This window comes from Xyrauchen texanus, chromosome 21 (genome assembly GCF_025860055.1).
Source record: "Xyrauchen texanus isolate HMW12.3.18 chromosome 21, RBS_HiC_50CHRs, whole genome shotgun sequence".
Classification (NCBI taxonomy): domain Eukaryota; kingdom Metazoa; phylum Chordata; class Actinopteri; order Cypriniformes; family Catostomidae; genus Xyrauchen; species Xyrauchen texanus.
This window is the reverse complement of record NC_068296.1, coordinates 34,371,675-34,392,736: the sequence shown is the minus strand read 5'-3', so window position 1 is coordinate 34,392,736 and position 21,062 is coordinate 34,371,675. Positions and strand designations below refer to the sequence as shown.

General features: G+C 40.4%; 1 protein-coding gene across 2 annotated transcripts in view; it reads right to left on the bottom strand.

The window, feature by feature from the left end:
• LOC127661925 (contactin-5-like) overlaps positions 1-21,062 on the bottom strand; it is a 360,754-nt gene that overhangs the window by 179,684 nt on the left and 160,008 nt on the right. For both annotated transcript variants that reach the window (XM_052152886.1, XM_052152887.1), the window contains exon 3: positions 637-840. In XM_052152886.1, the coding sequence (XP_052008846.1) occupies positions 637-840 (204 nt within the window). The remainder of the gene's footprint in view (positions 1-636; positions 841-21,062) is intronic.

Sequence of the window (21,062 nt, the reverse complement as noted above, 5' to 3'; positions counted from 1 at the left end):
TGTCCATCATATTTGTGTGTTTGTGTCTTTTGGTTTAAGTTCTTAATTAAATATAATTTATATTGTCAAGTCGGTTCTTGCCTCCTCCTTTCCATTAATCCCTTTACAACGCTATTCACAGCAATTGCGAGAACAGAATAGGGGCTTGACTTTGGTTATTTGTTCATACAGACAACATTCGTTCCACTACTGTAAGCTATTGTATGAACAATTCGACAGTTGCACCAGTTATAATATTTGTTTGCCCCAGTCCCAAACACAGACTGTGTGAATAAAACCCTATGTTTTGCCCATCCCTACCCAAAACAGGTGCTAATATGAAGGATGGTTGTTTAGTGCAAGGGCAAAGAGCTCAATTGGTGTTGCACATGTGTTAGTCAAGTTAAGTAAGGGCACTGAGACTGAAATACTGCCCAAAGCACCGAAATTAAAAAAGGAATATTCGTTCACACTAAAGTCCAATTAGTATTTGAGTCACTCAATATGAGGTCAAACTCTGGTAAGAAGTGAAAGCAGCATTCAGTTCTCTCAGTTTGACAGGAATACATCAGATAAACAGAGAAAACGTGTGTTTGTAAGTACTGCTTGAGGGTCAGAGAATTGGCAGTGGATAGTGCGACTGATCCTTATTCTCACCTTCACTCCTGTAGTCCTCCTGTGAGCTGAGGGCTGAGAATCTGTGTCTAGAGAACAGAGGCCAGTCCTGGCTGGAAGATACAGATCCGTGGTTGTTCCTTAACCTCATCCTGGAACCCAGCGAGGAGGATGAGGAACTGTCTGACTTCATCCGCAGCACTGCAGCGTATGTCACGGGTCTCCCAGCAACGGCTTTAGCAAAGTCTGAAAAATAAGACAAAGAGGGTTGTAGTGCCACGCTATTCAGTGTTTATTGATGAAAATTATAATCATCTATCTATCTATCTATCTATCTATCTATCTATCTATCTATCTATCTATCTATCTATCTATCTATCTATCTATCTGTCTGTCTGTCTGTCTGTCTGTCTGTCTGTCTGTCCGTCCATCCGACCATCTGTCCATCCGTCTATCTAATCTGAATTATCACACTCAAAAAAATTTACAAAAAGAAAGGTTGGCTGTTTCTTGCTTCTTTTCTAATGTTAGAATGTTTTCTAGTGATGCTTACTTCTCCTCTCAAGAAAATTAGCAAAATGTTTTAATTGTCAATAACACATTGTCTGAGTGTCTCGTGGTCTGAAGCCCTTACACAATCATGCCAATTTACTGGCTGATGGTGCTTAAGTGACACCCATAGGGAGCTACGTCACAAGCTGCATACAGGCTCTTGCATTCACGCCATTGAATCAGATTTTCTGCTGGAAGGAACAAGCCTATTCAGCTGCTAGAGTGTATGGCCAGCTACACAGCATCTCGTTTCCACTTAGGGAACCAGGGTTACGTTCCCTTTCGTAGGATCTCGAGCTACGTATGAACACTATGGGAACTATATACATTCACACCATGCGAACAGTAGCTGCCAACTGTCTAAGCCCATGTGGAAAGCATATAGCGGCCCCCAAGCGAGCTAAATCATCCAAATAAAATGAAAGATATATGAGGTTAATCCTTTTCCAACAGAGAAAATCAGTGAACCAGGAGTCAAACCCTTTTCATAAAATCTAGCAAATATATGCAGAGATGACCTCACTGCTGCCATACAAATATCCTCCAAGGACGCACCTCTAGCCAAAGCCCATGAGAATTCCATGCTCCTTGTAGAATGGGCTTGAATACCTGAAGGCGAAGGTAAATTGTGCACTTCAGTAGCACTTGAAATTGCATCAATAAGCCAATGATACAGTCTTTGCTTGGACACCGAAACACCCCTGTTGCGGCCACCAAAGCAAACAAACAACTGTTCTGACTTACTCCACTGGCTAGTACGGCCAACATAAACTCGAAGCACCCAGGTTGCACATGCACCCAAAGCATGTGCAACCTTTCATGCTCCTCAGACTCAAATGGGGCCTGAAAATGAATTGTCTTTGAGCAAAATTATGTCAAAATTACCTTGGGCAAATAGTCCAAATGAAGTCTTAACCCCTTGAAAACCCTGGAGCAAAATCCATACATAAGGGATTGATCAACAGGGCATGCAAATCACCAACTCTTCTAATTGATGACAATGTCACTAGCAGGGCCGTTTTAAGAGTCAAAAACGTATCAGTGAGTGTTGCCAAGGGCTCAATCAGAGCAACCGAGAGCACCTTTAAAACAACAGATATATCCCATAAAGGAATGCGGACGAGACGAAAAAGTCCTTCGTACCCTGCACATAAAACAAAAGACAAGATAATGTCTACAAACCGAGACTCCATTGATAAGCACATGCTCAGCCGCTACAGAGACAATATAGATTTTAAGTGTTGCCAGAGAATCCCTGGCCCCAAGACGTTCTTGCAAAAATTCTACCACTGTATCAAGAGAGCAGTGAACTGGATTTTCACCTTGTGCTGTACACCAAGAAGCAAAAATATGCCAGCTGAATGTATAAAGCCTCCTAGTTGATGGAGCTCTTGCATTTAGAATGGTATCAACCGCAGTGTGGGATAACCCATCATTCAAAAGAATGCCATACACATAACTTTCACAAGTCAGTCTGGGGGTGCTAAATGCTGTCCCGTGCAGCAGACTGATCGGTAGAAATGCTAAAGATGAGCCGTCGGCCACTGATGTGCCAATGCATCAATGTTTTGCAGTGCAGAGGACGAGAGGGAAAATCAGAGGGGACAGTGCAACGTCTTTCTCAAAGCAAACAGGTCAACATCCACACTGCCGAACCTTCTCCAGATTTGTGCCATAATCTAAGGATGTAACGTCCAATCTCAGGCACCAAGCCCTATCTCGACAGGAGATCTGCCCCTAAATTCAACCAGCTCGGAACATGAATGGCTCGTAGAGACAGCACATTGTCTCCTAGAAACTAGTCTGTTGCCCTGGCAACAGAACACTCTTATCTAGGTTTACATGCAGCCCTAAATAGTTCAAACGACATCACAATGCTGGGTGGCCAAAGACTCTGTGTGGGCTAACACCAACCTGAATTGATATTTCATTAGAGTGAAACTCAAACATCTCAAATCCAGAATGGGATGCAAGCCACCTGAATTTAATGACATATCCATGCTTTATCATTCAAAGTTCAGATGCTGCCAAGCCAACAGATGGGCAGACAGAGTTAATGCATGGCTCTTGCCTGCAGCGCGACCTGTAACAAATAGATGGCACGTTTGGTTTACTTTTGGCGACTGCCTTCACTCCTCCAGTACTGTGGCTGGTTGAATGAATTTGATAATATTTTGCCTTTATTGTATTTAGGCATAAATGATTAGCATACTGAAATGTAGGGACGCTGACAGAATAAACATTTTCCATAGTGTTTTGAATGGGGAAAACTGAATGAACAACGGGGGGAATGTTTATTTAAGAAAACTGGTTTGCCACAATGGCCACAGAATTCTTTATGGGGGGACAATGTGTGGTGATTATGTTCACTGTGTTTCGTGTACACTTGTGTTAGATGAACATCAAATTCTATTATGCATGTCTTGAAACCTTTGGAGACAGAGGCCGAATTTGATCAGGCAATTCTAATAAACGGTCACTCTGAATGTATTTACAGCAGAGAATGCCAGATAAACCATCCTACCTAGCATAGAACGAGGAAGAATGTGCGAAAATGGAGGGAACTGAGAGCAAGCAGGTTCGCCACAATGGACCCATCTTACATGTGTTGCTAATGTTCACTATGTGTTTGTGTACACTTGTGCTAGATGAACATCGAATTCTGTTATGCATGCCTCGAGACCCTTGGTCATGGAGACAGGGCAAACATTTTATTAATGTTCGCTTCCCAGAAAGCTGTAGGGAAAACTGAACCATATTATGGTTGTCAGACGTTCAAGGTGTGTACAACAGTGAACCCATCCCAATACTGCCCGAAGAGCAAACAGGACAAAAACGGATATGTTTTATACAGTTCGATTTCGTTCACTGAATGGGGGCACATCCTTTGTTACACAGCAAGCTCATCAGGCTTGTGTGTAGTGAGATGTTGGCCACTCAAAAGGGAAAGACGTGAGTCGCTAGAAACAAACACTGCTTAGACAAAATCATGCATTAAAGAACAGAAAATCTGACTTGATTGTGCAAAAGCGAGCACCTTTATGGAGCCCATGACGTAGTTCCCTATGGGCGCCATCAGCCAATAAATTGGTGATGTATTAGGGCTCCAGACCACGTGACACTCAGATTGTGTCCCATAGCGTATTTCTACCATGTTACGTCAATCAATGCTCTGTACTCATAATTGCAACAAAAATGTAAAATAAAAATGATATTTATGGTGAAAACTCTGCCAGGAGGAGGGGCATATTCAATATTATAATTAAAGAGCAATTTTACACCTAATGGAAATTTCTTTTTTTGTAGTTTGCCAATTAGAAATTTACAAATAGTTACTAAGCTCCAGTGAATCAAGCCGTCTGACTAAAACCCCAGATGTGATGCTTTGTAATGAGGAAAACCAGACAACTTTAATGCTTCATTCTATGCATGCCATGGAATCGTTCACAGAGCATTTTGCTAAGAGAAAGTGGAAGTAACCTCTAGAAATTTTAGTCATACACAATGTGGATATCTATTTGCTTAGACAGACAATCATGTCTGTAAAAGTGAGTTGACATTTATGAATTCCTAATTAAAGAGACCCTTTTAATACTTGCAAAATATGACCTTTGCTGCCTTGAACCTTCAGCAAATAGCCTTAAAACGCAATGAGTATTTACTGCAGACTACAGGGAAAACTGCACTGTAACCTTAAAACAAGATACTTTGCTCAAGAGGCTTGTTTTTATGGGAAATATCTTGAATTAAGTTTACTTTTATTACTCCAATTTGTCAAATCGTTTTTGTTGTTGTTTGCTTGTTTTGAGCCCGGTGTGTCGGACTATCTATCTATCTGTCTGTCTGTCTGTCTGTCTGTCTGTCTGTCTATCTATCTATCTATCTATCTATCTATCTATCTTCTATCTATCTGTCTGTCTGTCTGTCTGTCTGTCTGATTGCATGTGTTTTGTGAAAGATGTATATAAAGGGGGGTACTTGTTAGTGTTTAATGTTTTTTTATGTTGAGCATTATATGAGTTTCTGTTATGATGGAGTTTTGGGGGTTACCATTATGGTGAAGAGTGGAGCTTAAGCTAATGATGAAGACAGGTAGTTGACACATATGAAATTGAATGCTTTCTTTGTGGAGCAATTGTTGTGCTTGCCATAGTATAGTTACTAAACTGAACTCTGTGGTGCTTCCAACAGGCATATATTTAGCATGCTAACATTCATTTACACTAGTTTGTACGTAAATAAATCAAATACATTTATCTGAGTTACACTGACACATCTAATTTTGTTGGATTTACTCAATTCACCTAGGTTTTTTCTAAATTTATAAATGTGGAATCACTGTCCTAAATTGAATCAAGTTTTAGAAAAGAGCTTTTTTTTTGTGCATTTGTACTTTACAACAAGCAAAAAACTACTGATATAAAACATTCTGACATGTGGTCAAGGTCATATTGGTGAGTCTGTGTTTTCCTGATGCATATAATTATTTTTAAAAGATCCAATTAATCAACTTTAAAATATTTGATTATTGCTGTACATTATACAGTGTGTATATATATATATATATATATATATATATGTATATATATATATATGTGTGTGTGTGTGTGTGTGTGTGTGTGTGTGTGTATATATATATATATATATTAGTCGTGTGTCTGTTGATGCTTAACACCTGTGTCTCGTTACAATGGCGACGGAGACAGGCTTGAAAGGCTGCCGCGAACACCAGAAAGACAGAGGCAGTCCAGTGAAGTTGTGTGTGTACGCACATATTGACAAGTTTACCATTGATATTATTTGTGAAGCTGAAGAATTAATGCTGTGCTTTTTAAGCTGAAAAGCCCAAAGACTGTGTTTGTGAAACTGAGACACCATTAAAGGTTGATTTACCTGGACTGCAAACTGCTTCCTTCCTACAGGAATCTTTTAAATGGAATACATATAACAGGATTACATATTTAAAATACAAAATATAAGTAACTGTATTCGACTACAGTTACAATTTAAATAATTGGTCATTACAATACAGTTACATTCAAAAAGTATTTTGATTACTGAAATTATTACCTGAATTTTATTGTCATTTATTTCATTTAATATTAAGTCCTTTCAGATGGAAAACATTTATACAAATAAATGATATGAAATCAAAAGTGCATTTGAACAGCAGAGAAACACTTTCTTATGATGTGTTACGTTCATACAAGCAGACAGAGAAGTACTCTGTTATGTTAATTCCAGCATACAGACCGCTCGTCAGACGCACAAAACCGCTTCAGAAGCAGGTGAAAACCTGGCCAGCAGGAGCCATCTCTGCTCTTCAGGACTTTTTGAGTGTACTGACTGGCACATGGAGGCTGCAACATATGGCGATTCTACCAACTTGGAGGAATACACAGCATCAGTGACCAGCTACATCAGCAAGTGCATTGATGATGTCACTTTCTCCAAGACCATCACCACACGCTCCAACCAGAAGCCGTGGATGACTGCGGAGGTGCGCACGCTGCTGAGGTCCCGAGACTCCGCCTTCAGAGCAGGTGATAAGGCAGCCCTAAGAACAGCTAGGGCCAAACTGTCACGGGCAATCAGTGAGGCAAAGCGCGCACACGCCCAGAGAATCAACAGTCACTTCCAGGACAGCGGTGACACATGGCACATGTGGCAGGGCATCCAGGCCATCACCAACTACAGGACAACATCAGTTGCCTGTGACAAAGATGCCTCCCTTCCAGATGCGCTGAACGACTTCTACGCTAGGTTTGAAATGCAGAACAACGTTGTGGCGAGGAAAACCACCCCTCCTCCAACGACCAGGTGCTCTGTCTTACCACGGCAGATGTGAGGAAAACTCTACGTAGAGTCAACCCACGGAAGGCTGCTGGACCAGACAACATTCCTGGCAGAGTGCTCAGAGGATGTGCACACCAGCTGGCAGATGTTCTTACCGACATCTTCAACATCTCTAAGAGCAGCGCCGTCGTTCCAACGTGCTTCAAGGCCACCACCATCATCCCCATGCCAAAGAAGTCTTCAGTGTCCTGCCTCAACGACTACCGTCCCATCGCACTTACACCTATCATCATGAAGTGCTTCGAGAGGCTCGTCATGAGGCACATTAAGACCCAGCTGCCCCCCTCACTAGACCCACTGCAGTTTGCGTATCGTCCAAACCGTTCAACGGACGATGCCATCGCCACAACCCTCCATCTGGCCCTCACCCACCTAGACAATAAGGACTCATACGTTCGAATGCTGTTCATAGATTTCAGCTCAGCATTCAACACAATCATTCCCCAGCACCTGATTGGAAAGCTGAACCTGCTGGGCCTGGACACCTCCCTCTGCAACTGGATCCTGGACTTCCTGACTGGGAGACCTCAGTCAGTCCAGATCAGGAACAGCATCTCCACCACCACCACACTGAGCACTGGGGCCCCCCAGGGCTGTGTGCTCAGTCCACTGCTGTTCACTCTGCTGACTCACGACTGTGCAGCAATGCACAGCTCGAACCACATCATCAAGTTCGCCGATGACACGACCGTGGTGGGTCTCATCAGCAAGAACAACGAGTCAGCATACAGAGAGGAGGTGCAGCGGCTGACGAACTGGTGTAGAGCCAACAACCTGTCCCTGAATGTCGACAAAACAAAAGAGATGGTTGTTGACTTTAGGAGAGCACAAGGTGAACACACTCCGCTGAACATCGACAGCTCCTCTGTGGAGATCGTCAAGAGCACCAAATTCCTTGGTGTTCACCTGGCAGAGAACCTCACCTGGTCCCTCAACACCAGCTCTATCACCAAGAAAGCCCAGCAGCGTCTCTACTTTCTTTGAAGGCTGAGGAAAGCACATCTCCAACCCCCATCCTCACTACATTCTATAGAGGGACTATTGAGAGCATCCTGAGCAGCTGCATCACTGCCTGGTGTGGGACTTGCACCGTTTCGGACTGCAAAGCCCTGCAGAGGATAGTGAGGACAGCTGAGAAGATCATTGGGGTCTCTCTTCCCTCCATCAAAGACATTTACAAAAAACACTGTATCCGCAAAGCAACCAGCATTGTGGACGACCCTACACACCCCTCACACAAACTCTTTACCCTCCTGCCATCTGGCAAGAGGTACCGAAGCATTCGGGCCCTCACGGCCAGACTGTGTAACAGCTTCTTCCCCCAAGTCATCAGACTCCTCAATACTCAGAGACTGGTTTGACACACACACACACGTGTCCTGAGTTGCACTTTAATTACTGTCACTTTATAACTGTCTGCTACCTCAATAACTGCTATATAGGTATTTTATATAGGTATTTTATTTCGTTGTGTTGTCTCATGTGGTCCTGTGTTGGTCCTTTGTTGTTTTTATGTAGCACCATGGTCCTGGAGGAACGTTGTCTCGTTTTACTGTGTACTTTACTAACTGTATATGGTTGAAACGACAATAAAAACCACTTGACTTGACTTGTTTGAAGTAAGTTTGGAGCAGAAGAAATAGAAATAAACGTTGTGTAAATTGTCAGTTTTACACTAAGCTAAAATGCTATTTCTAGACATTTTACAGGCACATGTTACCAGACACGATCATATTTTTTTGATAATGTATTTTTAACATGTGTATATTGTCTTACTGTATTGGCAGAGATTTTATAATCAAAACAAGTAAAAAATCTACCAGTTCTGAAGAAGTAATCAAAGTATTTAGAATACGTTACTGACTACATTTTGCAGCATGTATTCTGTAATCTGTAGTGGAATACTTTTAAAAAGTAACCCTCCCAACCCTCTAAATATATATATATATATATATATACTGTTGAAGTCAGAATTTTACATACACTTAGGCTCAAACAAATTTTTTTTATCACTCCACAGATTTCATATTAGTAAACTATAGTTTTACCAAGTCGTTTCGGACATCTACTTTGTGCATGACACAATACATTTTTCCAACAATTGTTTACAGACAGATTGTTTCACTTTTAATTGACTAAATCACAATTCCAGTGGGTCAGAAGTTTACATATTCTTAGTTAACTGTGCCTTTAAGCAGCTTGGAAAATTCCAGAAAATGATTTCAAGCCTTTAGGCAATTAGACAATAAGTTTCTTATAGGAGGTGTACTGAATTGGAGGTGTACATGTGGATGTATTTTAAGGCCTACCTTCCAACTCAGTGCCTCTTTGCTTGGCATAATGGGAAAATCAAAAGAAAACAAGATAAACACGCCATTCACCCTGAATGCACCCTTGCGCTACAAAAAAGCTAGACGCAGCCCAACGAATAGAACAGAACACAGGGGTCTAGACACTTTTATCAATTTAATTTCTTTTTAACTTCTCATGGTATCCAAAAAAATGTGGCACTCCTGCACGAGACATCACAACGGTCAAAGACGTACATCTGGTGCAAATTTATATAGGAAAACAACTGAAGAACAGAATGAACGGATGCTAAAATGTACAATGTGATTGGGTTTGCCAACAATTTTTTTCCGTTCCTTACTCAGTTCCTTAATTACTACTGGAAATTAAATAGCTGGAGATTAAATGGCATGTGAGAGGAGGTTTGCACTGATGTTCCTAAAAAAAAAAGGGTCACGGCTCCAGTGAGTTTGTCAGCTTGTTTTGTCATGTCTCGCAGGTGCTGCCGGCATGCATGATCAATGTTTTAATGGGAACATTGATTGTTCCCAGGGGAATGCTGATCATGCCACTAATTAGCATGTCTAGCAGCACCTGGTTCAACTCTTATTCACTCCCTTCTTAAGCCCTACGTGTTCTCAGTATTTTGCTATTATTTGATAATTTCCTTTCGGTAATTAACTCGGTTAATGCTTCACACTCCTGTCCAGTTGGTGGCAGTAAATGCACCTTTTAGCTGGTTTGCCAACCGCCATAAAACTCCGAAAGAAGAAGAAGTATTTTGCTAGATTGCTGTTTGATGTGAAGTATCTTACCTCACTCTCTCTGCCTAGTTGGGCCTGTCTTATATATCTGTTGGTTGCCCATCTCGGCCTGTGTGTCGGGAGTGTGGTTGCTTTCCAGTTTGCTGAGAGTCATATGATCTCCCACAGAGGATACCTCGTCTCTGCCTTCATGTCTGGAGTAAAATTGCCCTAACCTGCTTGGTGTTGTTCTGCACCTCACTAAGCTTCAACGGAGGATTCCACCAATATATTTCTGACTTCCACAATGCACACACTCATCACCGGACACACTCCTCACGGATTGCACCTTGTGTGGCCATGGCGCGCACGCTTCTCCGAGATCTCTTCCCGCTGCTGTAGCCGGTGCCAGGATCCTCTGTGTTCAATTCAGTGATTATTTATATTTATACTCCAAAAACATCTTTTCACAATTTAAAGGTAAGACAGATTTTTTTTGGCATGCCCGTCATTGCATTTGTTGTGTGTGATCTTATTATGTATTGGATTGAAAATTGCATTGTGCCATAGGGCCTCAATAGCAGCAGTTGTGTGCCATTGAATGGTACATGTTTCGTTCTATACTGAAATGAATTAAGTACATCATCTATTTAACTGTTTGAATAAAAGTATCATATCAAAAAACATATCAGATATTTTACAAATATCCGCATCAAAAAATGTTTCCCATTTAGGAAGGAAAAAAAAAAAACTTCCTCTCAGCTACAACAGGAAACGATCCAAAAATGTAAGACAGATGTCTAGACAACTGCTACAGAGAACTCAGCAGAAAAGTGCATAGAAATAAATATAGGCAGTTAAGGGATTTGATGGATTGAGAGATGAATGGATGGATACCCGGGTGAATGATTGATAGACACATGAGTGGTAAGAAAGAGAGGAAAGTGGCGAGAAGTGTGTGAAAGAGGGATGGCAGAGGGAGGAGCAGAAAATTCAGACAGATACAGCTCTTTAAGTCCATGTGAAAGATCTCATGGGCCTGTTAATATGTTTGGAGCATTAAAGTAGAAGTATGTGAAATACATGTGATTAAAAATACATGAGATACCTTTCAAAGATATAACACAGGACCTGCACGTAGGATTGTAAATTTGTGTATGACATTCCATTTGACTGATTTTGAGGGCGTTTGATTATGTGGTTTTCATTTTTAATCTTTCAAGTCCTGCTTAATTTTGTGGAAATAATCTTTGAATTCAGAGACATTTATAATTATTGAGGAACTTTGCTTTTTTTAAATGGCAATTTCCATGACATGACTGAGAAAAACGGCGAGTTTCATTGATTGTAGAGGTTACATAGAGAAAGATGATATACTCCACCTGATGTGAGTATTGAGAGAATATGAATCTCTCTGGAAAAATAAAATGAACTCCCGCACTGTGTTATAGTTCCTTCAAGTGCAGTAATGTGTCACTCAATATACTTTGTAAGTACAACTTTGACCCTGTTTCCACTGACCTTTTTGAAGCATCAGCAAATGATTACCAGGCACTTGGGCTGGTGAAATAGCATGTGTAATTGTGACAGGGTGGAGGGCAGGGCCGGGTTGTGATTCTACACACCCGGTCCCTTATCAGGCTAATTATGCCTCCAAGAGGGATAAAGGCCAACTGCGGACGGTGGTGTGACAGAGAGAGACCATTTACCGACACCTTTGTGTGTTTGTCTTTTTGTTTAATTTCTTCATAAAACTATTATTTATATTGTCCAGTCGGTTCTCGCCTCCTTTCCATTTTGTTCCTATACACTGGTGCCAAAACCCGGGAAGGAGGAGGGATGCTCCGTAGTAGAGACCTCGCCACTACCATCCACCCAAATGGAGCAGCCGCGTCCATCTGCCAGAGGATGGAGGAGCCCGGTCACCTGGAAATGGATGAGCGGCCGACCGTGAGGGGAGGAGGGGCTCCCAATCAACCGCCTGGTGTAGTTACCGCTGCCAGGGGTGGGGGATACCCGTACCGTCCTCCGAGAACGCGGCGGGGCGTTCCGTCCACCAGGGGCCAGAGGACTGCCTCTGATCCACCCGGGGAGGCATGGCTGTCATCCGTTAGAGGGTGGAGGAGTGGCCGAGGACCAAGCTACGGCATATCAGAGAACCAGCGAGTACTACACTGCTACAGGTAGTACCCCCTATTTTAATAATTATTGTTTCCCTCCCCCTGGCCCCTTCCAGATTCAGGAATGCGGGGATGACTAGCTGCCAGACATGGCGTAAGGCAAGCCCTCCCCCAGGGAAAGGTGTACGTCATGCCAGGGGCTCCCCGGCCTGAGAGAATGAGGGAGGGATGTGACAGGGCGGAGGGTGGGGCCGGGTCGTGATTCTACACACCCGGTCCCTTATCAGGCTAATCAAGCGGATAAAGGCTGACTGCGGACATTGGTTCGACAGAGAGAGAGCGTTTATGGGCAGCTGTCTGACACGTTTGTCTTTTTGTTTAAGTTCCTCATTATATATATATATATATTATTTATATTGTCAAGCTTGTTCTTGCCTCCTCTCCATTAATACCATCATAATGTAGTAATATTAAAACCTATCAGACTGGTCTTCCGGGTATAGCGATTCGTCTTTCCTACTTCTTGGATCACTGTCCGATCATTACAAGTAAGCTAATAAAATTTCAGCTCAAATGTTTCCTATCCATTTATTTCTTAGTCAAGTAGTATTGTAATAAGCTGGATAATGAGCAATCATACGGTCATTATTTACAAAATCAAAATTCAGCTGTTAAGTGATTTTTCTTTCTCACATAATTTCAATGCAAATAAATATGTTATGTCCATTTATGTATTTATTTGGTTATAAGCTGTGTAATAAGCAGGATAATGTACAGTCAGCCAGTTGTTATCGCAATATAAACCCCTACAGGGTGATACAATACCCCCCCCCCGCTTCCTTGTCGGGGTTTATGTTGCTATAACCAAATTAATTAATTATCCCTACCTATCGATCTACTGACACACAAATCATGGCTAGTATCAAAAGTGATCGATAACTATTTGCTGGTGGATTCCCCAAACTGCAAATGCAGGGACTGAGTTTAGACTTTGCACCGAGAATAGACCTGGTTCTCAGATGTCTTAGATGACTTATTTCTCAAGAAAATATCAAATTGTGATTTGCACCACTTCATTAACATACAATACACACACCGCATACGTCCACAGATAGCACAAACATTCACAGTTACTTGCGCTGGCAATTAGAATTAGGGCTCTAACGAAAATTGGATAAGATGGCCATTGCATGTAGCGATAACCTAATATGATCACAAAAATAGATCCCTGTAAGTGAAATGAGTAAGAGGATATTCAGTTGCATTAAAAAGCTTGAACCGTGCAATGAATGCACTAGAACACGGGTGTCTCCAGACACATTTTAAGAAAATATTCTGTTTATATTCTTGATGCATCAACATGGCATTTACAAAACGTGGGTTGGCATGGTTTATATAGCAAAAACATGTATATAGCGTATGTCTACTAAGAAAATAATTAATTAAACAGTGCAGATGGAAGCAAAAGCATGTCCGTGTGAATGCCCCCCAAAGTTTTTTGTCAGACCCAACATTATTTTGTGCTGTTGCATCCTTTAATGACAGTCTCTTTGCAAAACATGAATTAACATTGTGACTGGCTCACAAAACAATACAAGCTGAAATGTGCCACACAAATTGTTAATATCAGATTGCAATGATGTGGGATCTTGCTTAAAAAATACATTTCAGCAGCACAGTTTTAACAAGTCCAAAAACATGCATTTTAAGTGAATTGGAGACTCATCGAAGTGAGTGTCCCTTCCACTGGGGGTTGCATCAGGAAGGGCATTTGGCGTATAACCTGTGCCAAGTCAAATATGCGGATCATGGATGGTCCGCAGTGGTGTACCCTAATGGGAGCAGCCGAAAGAAGATAATATTTAATTTGTCTTGTTTACATTGTGAATTCATGACGATAATGCGCTAACATTCTATAAGTGGCCATAATATGCACCGATTACACTCTGTTATTGTAATTTATGATGGCACTAATACTACTGCAAAAATGGAGGTATAAAAGGCTATGTTCAGACTGAAGGCAAATCAGATTTTTTTTTTCTCAAATCAGATCTTTTCAGGCAGACTGTCTGCACTATTAACTGAAGTGATCAAATCAGATTTGCACGTTCAGACATAACCAACCTATCTGCATGGGTTACTTTGGTAATGACATAGGCGTACCCACGTGATGATGATTTCAAAACAGATGCAGGAAAAATGGAGGTGAAGAATGGTAAATATTGTGATGTTCCGTGCTGCAGTCACCGATTTTAATGTCATCGTTGTGTGTCACATTAAGAGTGATGCAAAAGACCATTTGAAATCCGAATTGAGCAGCCAGAGCATCCAGAGTGATACGCATCTGAAAACATTATGACGTGGACAAATGGCAGTAAGAAGGTGTTTATCAGCTGGCTAGAAGTCTTCCTAAAAGTTTGCCGAGGCGAAAAGTATAAATAAATAACACAACGAACTGAGCTCAAAGCTGTCATTAAAGCATGTAAGCTTGCTGAGAGAAAAAGCAAACATCTAATCTGACAAGAGAACACTATTGGAGCAGTCAATGGGAGGCTTCCTAATCGCTGTAGGAACATCAATGATAGACACTTGTAAACTCATAGATAATCTTCAGTTACTGACTGCTATGGATGTGGCTAAAGGATTTATAATTTGCATTTAATATTGTTTTCCCCTGCTGTCCTTGTCCCTATAAGGGTCTGAACCAAAGATATGCAAACATCGTAGGGTAGCAACTAACAAGTTGAGAACCACTATTAGGGAAAATCAGTCTGATTTTTACACTTTACCTTTAAATCCAAAGCTCTAGCCCAAAATAACATTACTGAAAGCAATCAACACACGGATGAATGAGTCATATTGACTGACATAGCAGTGTTGACACATGCAGACATCCATTGACACAAACATCAAAGAGTTGTAAATCAAGTGCAAACCTGAGAAACAGATGTCCTGAATTGAAAATTGTTTAAGTACATACATACATTTCAATCAAATTTGGAAATAGCCATCTGGTTGTGGCATCAAGTCTACTTTCAAACTATGCATTTTACTCTTTTTGACACATAATCACAAAATATTCAGATATATCAGTCATTTGAGAGTGTAGGGACCCCCTCGACTGAGTCATTCACAATGCATTATAAAATGAAAGGAATTTTAATTTCTGAAACCAGACTGTTGTGCTTTATCAAGGTCAGTGGGATACTTTCAAACATTTACTTTAAATTTCAAAAGTTTAACACTTATGGTTAGTGGTTTACAACACTCCTTAATCAGAATGTTTGAAAAATATCAATATAGTGCTGCCTTGCAAACACTTGCAAATGTCTGGTGAAGGGTGAATGTGGGACTCTTGAAAGACTGCCACTTCCTCAGCCACTTGCACCTTTTTTTCAACATCTACTGGTGAATTACATTTCACTCCCAAGGTGCCAAGCCTACATGAGTCCGTGTGATTGTTGACAATTTTCTAGATGGGTGGAAACTGTTCTTGCCAGAAACAAAACAGCCATTCACTCAGCCCATATTGCCATAATGAGTACCGTAATTTCCGGACTATTGAGCGCACCTGAATATAAGCCGCACCCACTGATTTTTAAATAAAATATTATATTGAACATAAATAAGCCGCACCTGTCTATAAGCCGCAGGTGCCTACCGGTACATTGAAACAAATTAACTTTACTCAGGCTTTAACGAAACACGGCTTGTAACAAAAATAAATAGGCTTTAACAAAACACGGCTTGTAACAAAAATAAATAGGCTTTAACGAAACACGGCTTGTAACAAAAATAAATAGGCTTTAACGAAACACGGCTTGTAACAAAAATAAATAGGCTTTAACAAAACACGGCTTGTAACAAAAATAAATAGGCTTTAACGAAACACGGTGTGGCAGCGGGGGCGTAGTCAAGCGCCCGTCTGGGAGAGAAAAGCGGTAAGGGCGCTTACACCTGAGCTAAATTATGTCTAACACCGGTGTCTAATTTCAGAAAGCATGGGGAGAGCGGCATAAAAAGGCAGCAGCCACAGAGCTGAGAAAGTGACACACGTCAGTCTAGTGTTGGCGCATAGAAGAATTGAGAAACTTTATAAAATTGATTGTAAACATTGCTGTGGCCATTAAAAGCCTTACCTGGAACGTCAAGTGCCCTGCTGAAAACTGTCACACTGGTGCCTGTGTGACAGTTTTCCCAAGAAGGACACGTGAAGCAGGGCACTTGAAATTAGACACCGGTGTTAGACATAATTTAGCGCAGGTGTAAGCGCCCTTACAGCTTTTCTCTCCCGGACAGGCGCTTGACCACGCCCCCGCTGCCACACACGGCTTGTAATAAAACATTTGCAGTAAACAGTAGCCTACCAAGAAAGTCATTGGTCACTATCTTCCTCCTCTTGTGCACATGAAACCACTGAAGTCATCTCCTTCGGTGTCGGAGTTGAATAGCCTCAGATTTAGTTGTCTTTTTGCACTGAGTCAATTCCTCACACTGCTGTTTCCAACGTCTTATCATCGACTCATTAAGACCAAGCTCCCGTGCAGCAGCCAGATCAATCGCCTTCAACTTGAAAGCAGCATCATATGCGTTTCTCCATGTCTTTGCCATGGTGAGGGTAACAAAATTACTACCGTAATCAGAATGATGGGAAGTTTGAGCGCGCTCTATTTAATCTAAACAGTAAACAAAAAAAGTTGTTTTGACCTTAACCCGTTCGGCAATTTCATTGGTCTAATGAAAGCTTCACGCCGCCAAAAAACTGAGCACGTCACAGAATGTTTTTTTTTTTTTTTATAAAATTTGAAAGCGGGAAAAATCCATATATTAGCCGCGTCATTGTATAAGCCGCGAGGTTCAAAGCGTGGGAAAAAAGTTACGGCTTATAGTCCGGAAATTACGGTACATCATCAATGTACATTTCACTCTGGTCAGACCTCACACTTCACTGGCAATGTTTAAAGAAAACACTGTGGGATAATTAGTATTTGACATGATCATCTCCAACCTTTAATGGAATCATACTATGACGAGGGGGCTCTTTGGTGCTCTTCCCTGCCCACTGTTCTAAGTACTGTGTGTCTTTTTACATAATCTGTGGCATGTTTTTGCTTACCACAGAAAATAATTTTGATTTGTCCAGAATGTTGAAAAAAATTTCAGAAAATGTACATTCAGTAATGTGTTTACAATGGAAGCTTATAGCTTAGAAACACCGGAAGCATCAGTATCCAGAGTCTTGCCAAAAGATCCACTATGCTAAGCACTTTAACATTCATCGTCTTTATCATTACACAATGCATTTGAACTGATTTAAAGAAGTTATAGAATAGAAAATAATATAGAATATTCTGTTTTCATTTCAACAATGCATTTTTTATCTGTGAACATGATTAAAGCTGAATTAATCTGAGTTGTTAGATGTGAATTTTCTCTTCAATGCACATTTTTCAATTACCGTGATACTAATTGAAGTATGAACACTCAAAAATTGTTTTTGCAGGTTGTTAAGTTTAATTAAAGGGGGTCATAAAATGGATAATCAAATTTTACTTGATATTTAGACATACTGTATAAGAGGTAACTGTACTATAAAAAACATACTGTAAATTTCAGAATGCAAAACTGCCTCCTCAGTATAAAAAGATTAATTATAGTTGTCACACTGCTGAAATGTCTAGTTTTGATATGTCTGTTCTTGACGTTAACGAAACATTGCTCATTTGTATTAACACATCCAATAATATGCCATACCTGTCAACACTCCCGTTTTTCCCGGGTTTCTCCCGTTTTTTAGCCCTATCTCCCGGACCCCTCCCGGTTTGTTATTTCTCCCGGGAAACTCCCGTAATTTGCATGGCCCAAACTCCTTTATGAATAATCGCCGATTATTATTATTAATCGGACCAATATGTTTGTCTAATGTTGATCAGTTGCCAGATCAGATTGTATTAAATGCATTATATTCACACAATCCACACACCATTTACAATTTCAACCCATTTGTCACCTCAACCTGGCAACCTAGTATAACCCAGTTGCGCAGTCGCGGAAAGTTTAACCCGAAAGCGAGCCGATAGACATGATGGCAGGTGAAGGCGGTGTCCCCGCAAAGAAACTGAAGTACAATTGTAAATTTCAACAATGTTGGACGCAACAATGTACGTGCATCTTACCCAGTCATATAGACAACCTCCACGCTTTTTGTACGGTATGTCGCATTGATTTTAATGTAGGCCACGGCGGGAAAAATGACATTAGGCAGCACATTAAAACACAGCGGCACCATCGCGCATATGAGGCAAGTAAGGGCACACAGGCGATCTCATCCTTCATCACGAAAGGACAGACAGAGAGTTACAGAAAATCGCATGAGCATGAATAACAGCACTCTTTGCTCTCTCCTATCCTGCAAAATAAACCACACCGGTTTGGTTTCAAAATACACTCCGTCCAAGAGGGCACTGAGAGCAGCAAAATCTGCCACGCACATACAATTACAACACTTCAAAAAAATAGTGAGCACAATATTCATGTTTACAAAACATACTGTACTTATGTTTACAAAAGAGAGACAGTTATTGATGCTCAAGGAATGAACTGTAAATAAATGTGTTAAATTAGTTTGTACCACAGTGTTATGTGTTTGTACCAGTGTTAAAAACTGTGATGTTTTGTTGTAATAAAATGACAAATAAAAAAAATTAAGAAATATTAATAAATTAAGTTATGTTTTCATTTATGGGTATTGCAATGTAAATAATACACTTAACATGTGCAGTACACTTAACAGCATGAGCCTACCTCTTACAGCATGAAAAGGTAGGCTCATAACAATACCCCCCAAAAAAATCTCCGGATTTTGAAAACCAAATGTTGACAGGTATTTAATATGCGTAATCGCACCGTTGGTCCTGCCCACTTGTGCGCAGATCAAGAGAGCAGGCCTCGTGTGGCTAACTATTCCTGAACACCAAAGGGGACCCATCTGGACTTTTTTGGATTTGTTTTTTATATATTCATGCACTAGGCAGACATCTTTGACCACTTAATACATATCTTGTGCAGTGTCAGATACAGTGTCACTGCTGCCTGTGTTGCTTTGATCACAAACACATCATGGTGCGTTCTGTCGCCCATCTACCCTATTTTAATTGTTGGTGTATGTAAACATAGGATGTATTTGACGATGGACGTCTTTGACCATTTCGGTGTGCACCTCGTGCGCCTACTGTATGTGTCTCCGTAATCTCACAGTGCTTTAGACTATGCATGTGCATTTTATTTATAATTTTTTTTCCAGCTTATGTCAGCATGGATTGCTTGTGAACAGACAAAATATGATTCAAGCCTTGCAAGGGAAATTTTATTGATGGATGAGGCAGATAAAACATTTTAAAAACCTAAGTAAACTGTTCATTCGTGAATATTTCCAATGTCATGAGTGTTTGATCGTTTATGATGCTGAGAGTTAACAGTTGTGCTTGAGATGAAGAGTTTAATGCTGTATATTCATAATTAAACTATTATTTATATTGCCAAGCCGGTTCTCACCTCCCCCTTTCCCTTAACCCCCTTACATTGGTGCCGAAACCTGGAAAGGATGAGGCAATATAAATAATAGTTTAATCATAAACTGAACCAAAAACACACCAACATAAACGCACAGAGCAGCTGCATGTCATTCTCTCTTTCGAACTGTCGTCACGGCTGCCTTTATCCCTCGCACGCCCCCATCAGGCTGATTGGGGACCTGGCGTGAGTTGCTCCAGCCCGGCCCGCCCTCCTCCACTCTACAATTACCATTGGGCCTCAGGGAAGATAATATAATTATTTAAAAAATAGCACTTCATGACTCCTTTCATTTAAAATAAACAAAGCAATTACATTTTTAGAACATTTTGTTACAAGTTGATTTCATTGTGTTCTATCCAATTACATTTGAAAAATGTGAGTTTACTTAATCCGTTTTAGTTTGGACTACATAAATACTTTTGTAGCATTGATGAGACTGGGCAAGGGATTTAAATTTTCCAAGCATCATTAGCATGAGACTGGATGGAGTGAACAAATGTTGAAATTAAGTGTTATTTTATGCATTGTTGTGAAAGATGAGAATGTGAGGAGATTTGTTAATATTTAATGTCTGTTCTTTTTATTGTATTTAAAAAGAGAGTCTGTTATGCTGGGGTTTTGGGGGTTGGCATTGTGGTAAAGACTGGCACTGGCACTTATGCTTAGTTTGAGAATGGACTTTCATGTCCAAGCGATGCTTAATTCGAGCGGTTGCTGTCAAACAGTGTCCTTACACTAGCATAACGTCATTTACTAAAGATTAATAAAAGAAATTACCAAAATAAGAATCTGTTCAATTAAACATTATTTAGTTTGACAGACCTAATAGAGTTAAAACTACTATAGTGCATTGATTTGACCTAATCCAACTAAATTATGTTGGCATAATTAAATTGCCTTAATCTGAATTAAATCAATTACTGTATATTGCTTGTAAAATGTTCTCAAAATCAATTAAGAAAGGGTAATGATTTTTATCTTATACAGTATAACCAAATGTCAAAATATGTAGGAGAGACCAGGACAGCGTGATACATTCAGAACTTGTCTTAAGGGCTATATCTAAATAATGAAAATATGTGTTGTAAGAAAAGTCACATTTCATAAGTATGCATTCTCAGAAACAGAATTAGACAGTAATTAATGACTAATATTTGCACTTGTTAGGGACTTGCTTGGTATTATAAGGCATTTTTGAGGCCTTTATTGGCAGATTTCTTATACATGCCCTTCAGCCCCTTTAAGTTTATTTATTGATTGATTTAGATAACTTATTAGCTTAAAACTAAATATAATTATAGCTTGTTTTTTTGCCATTCAAATGAGACAAAGC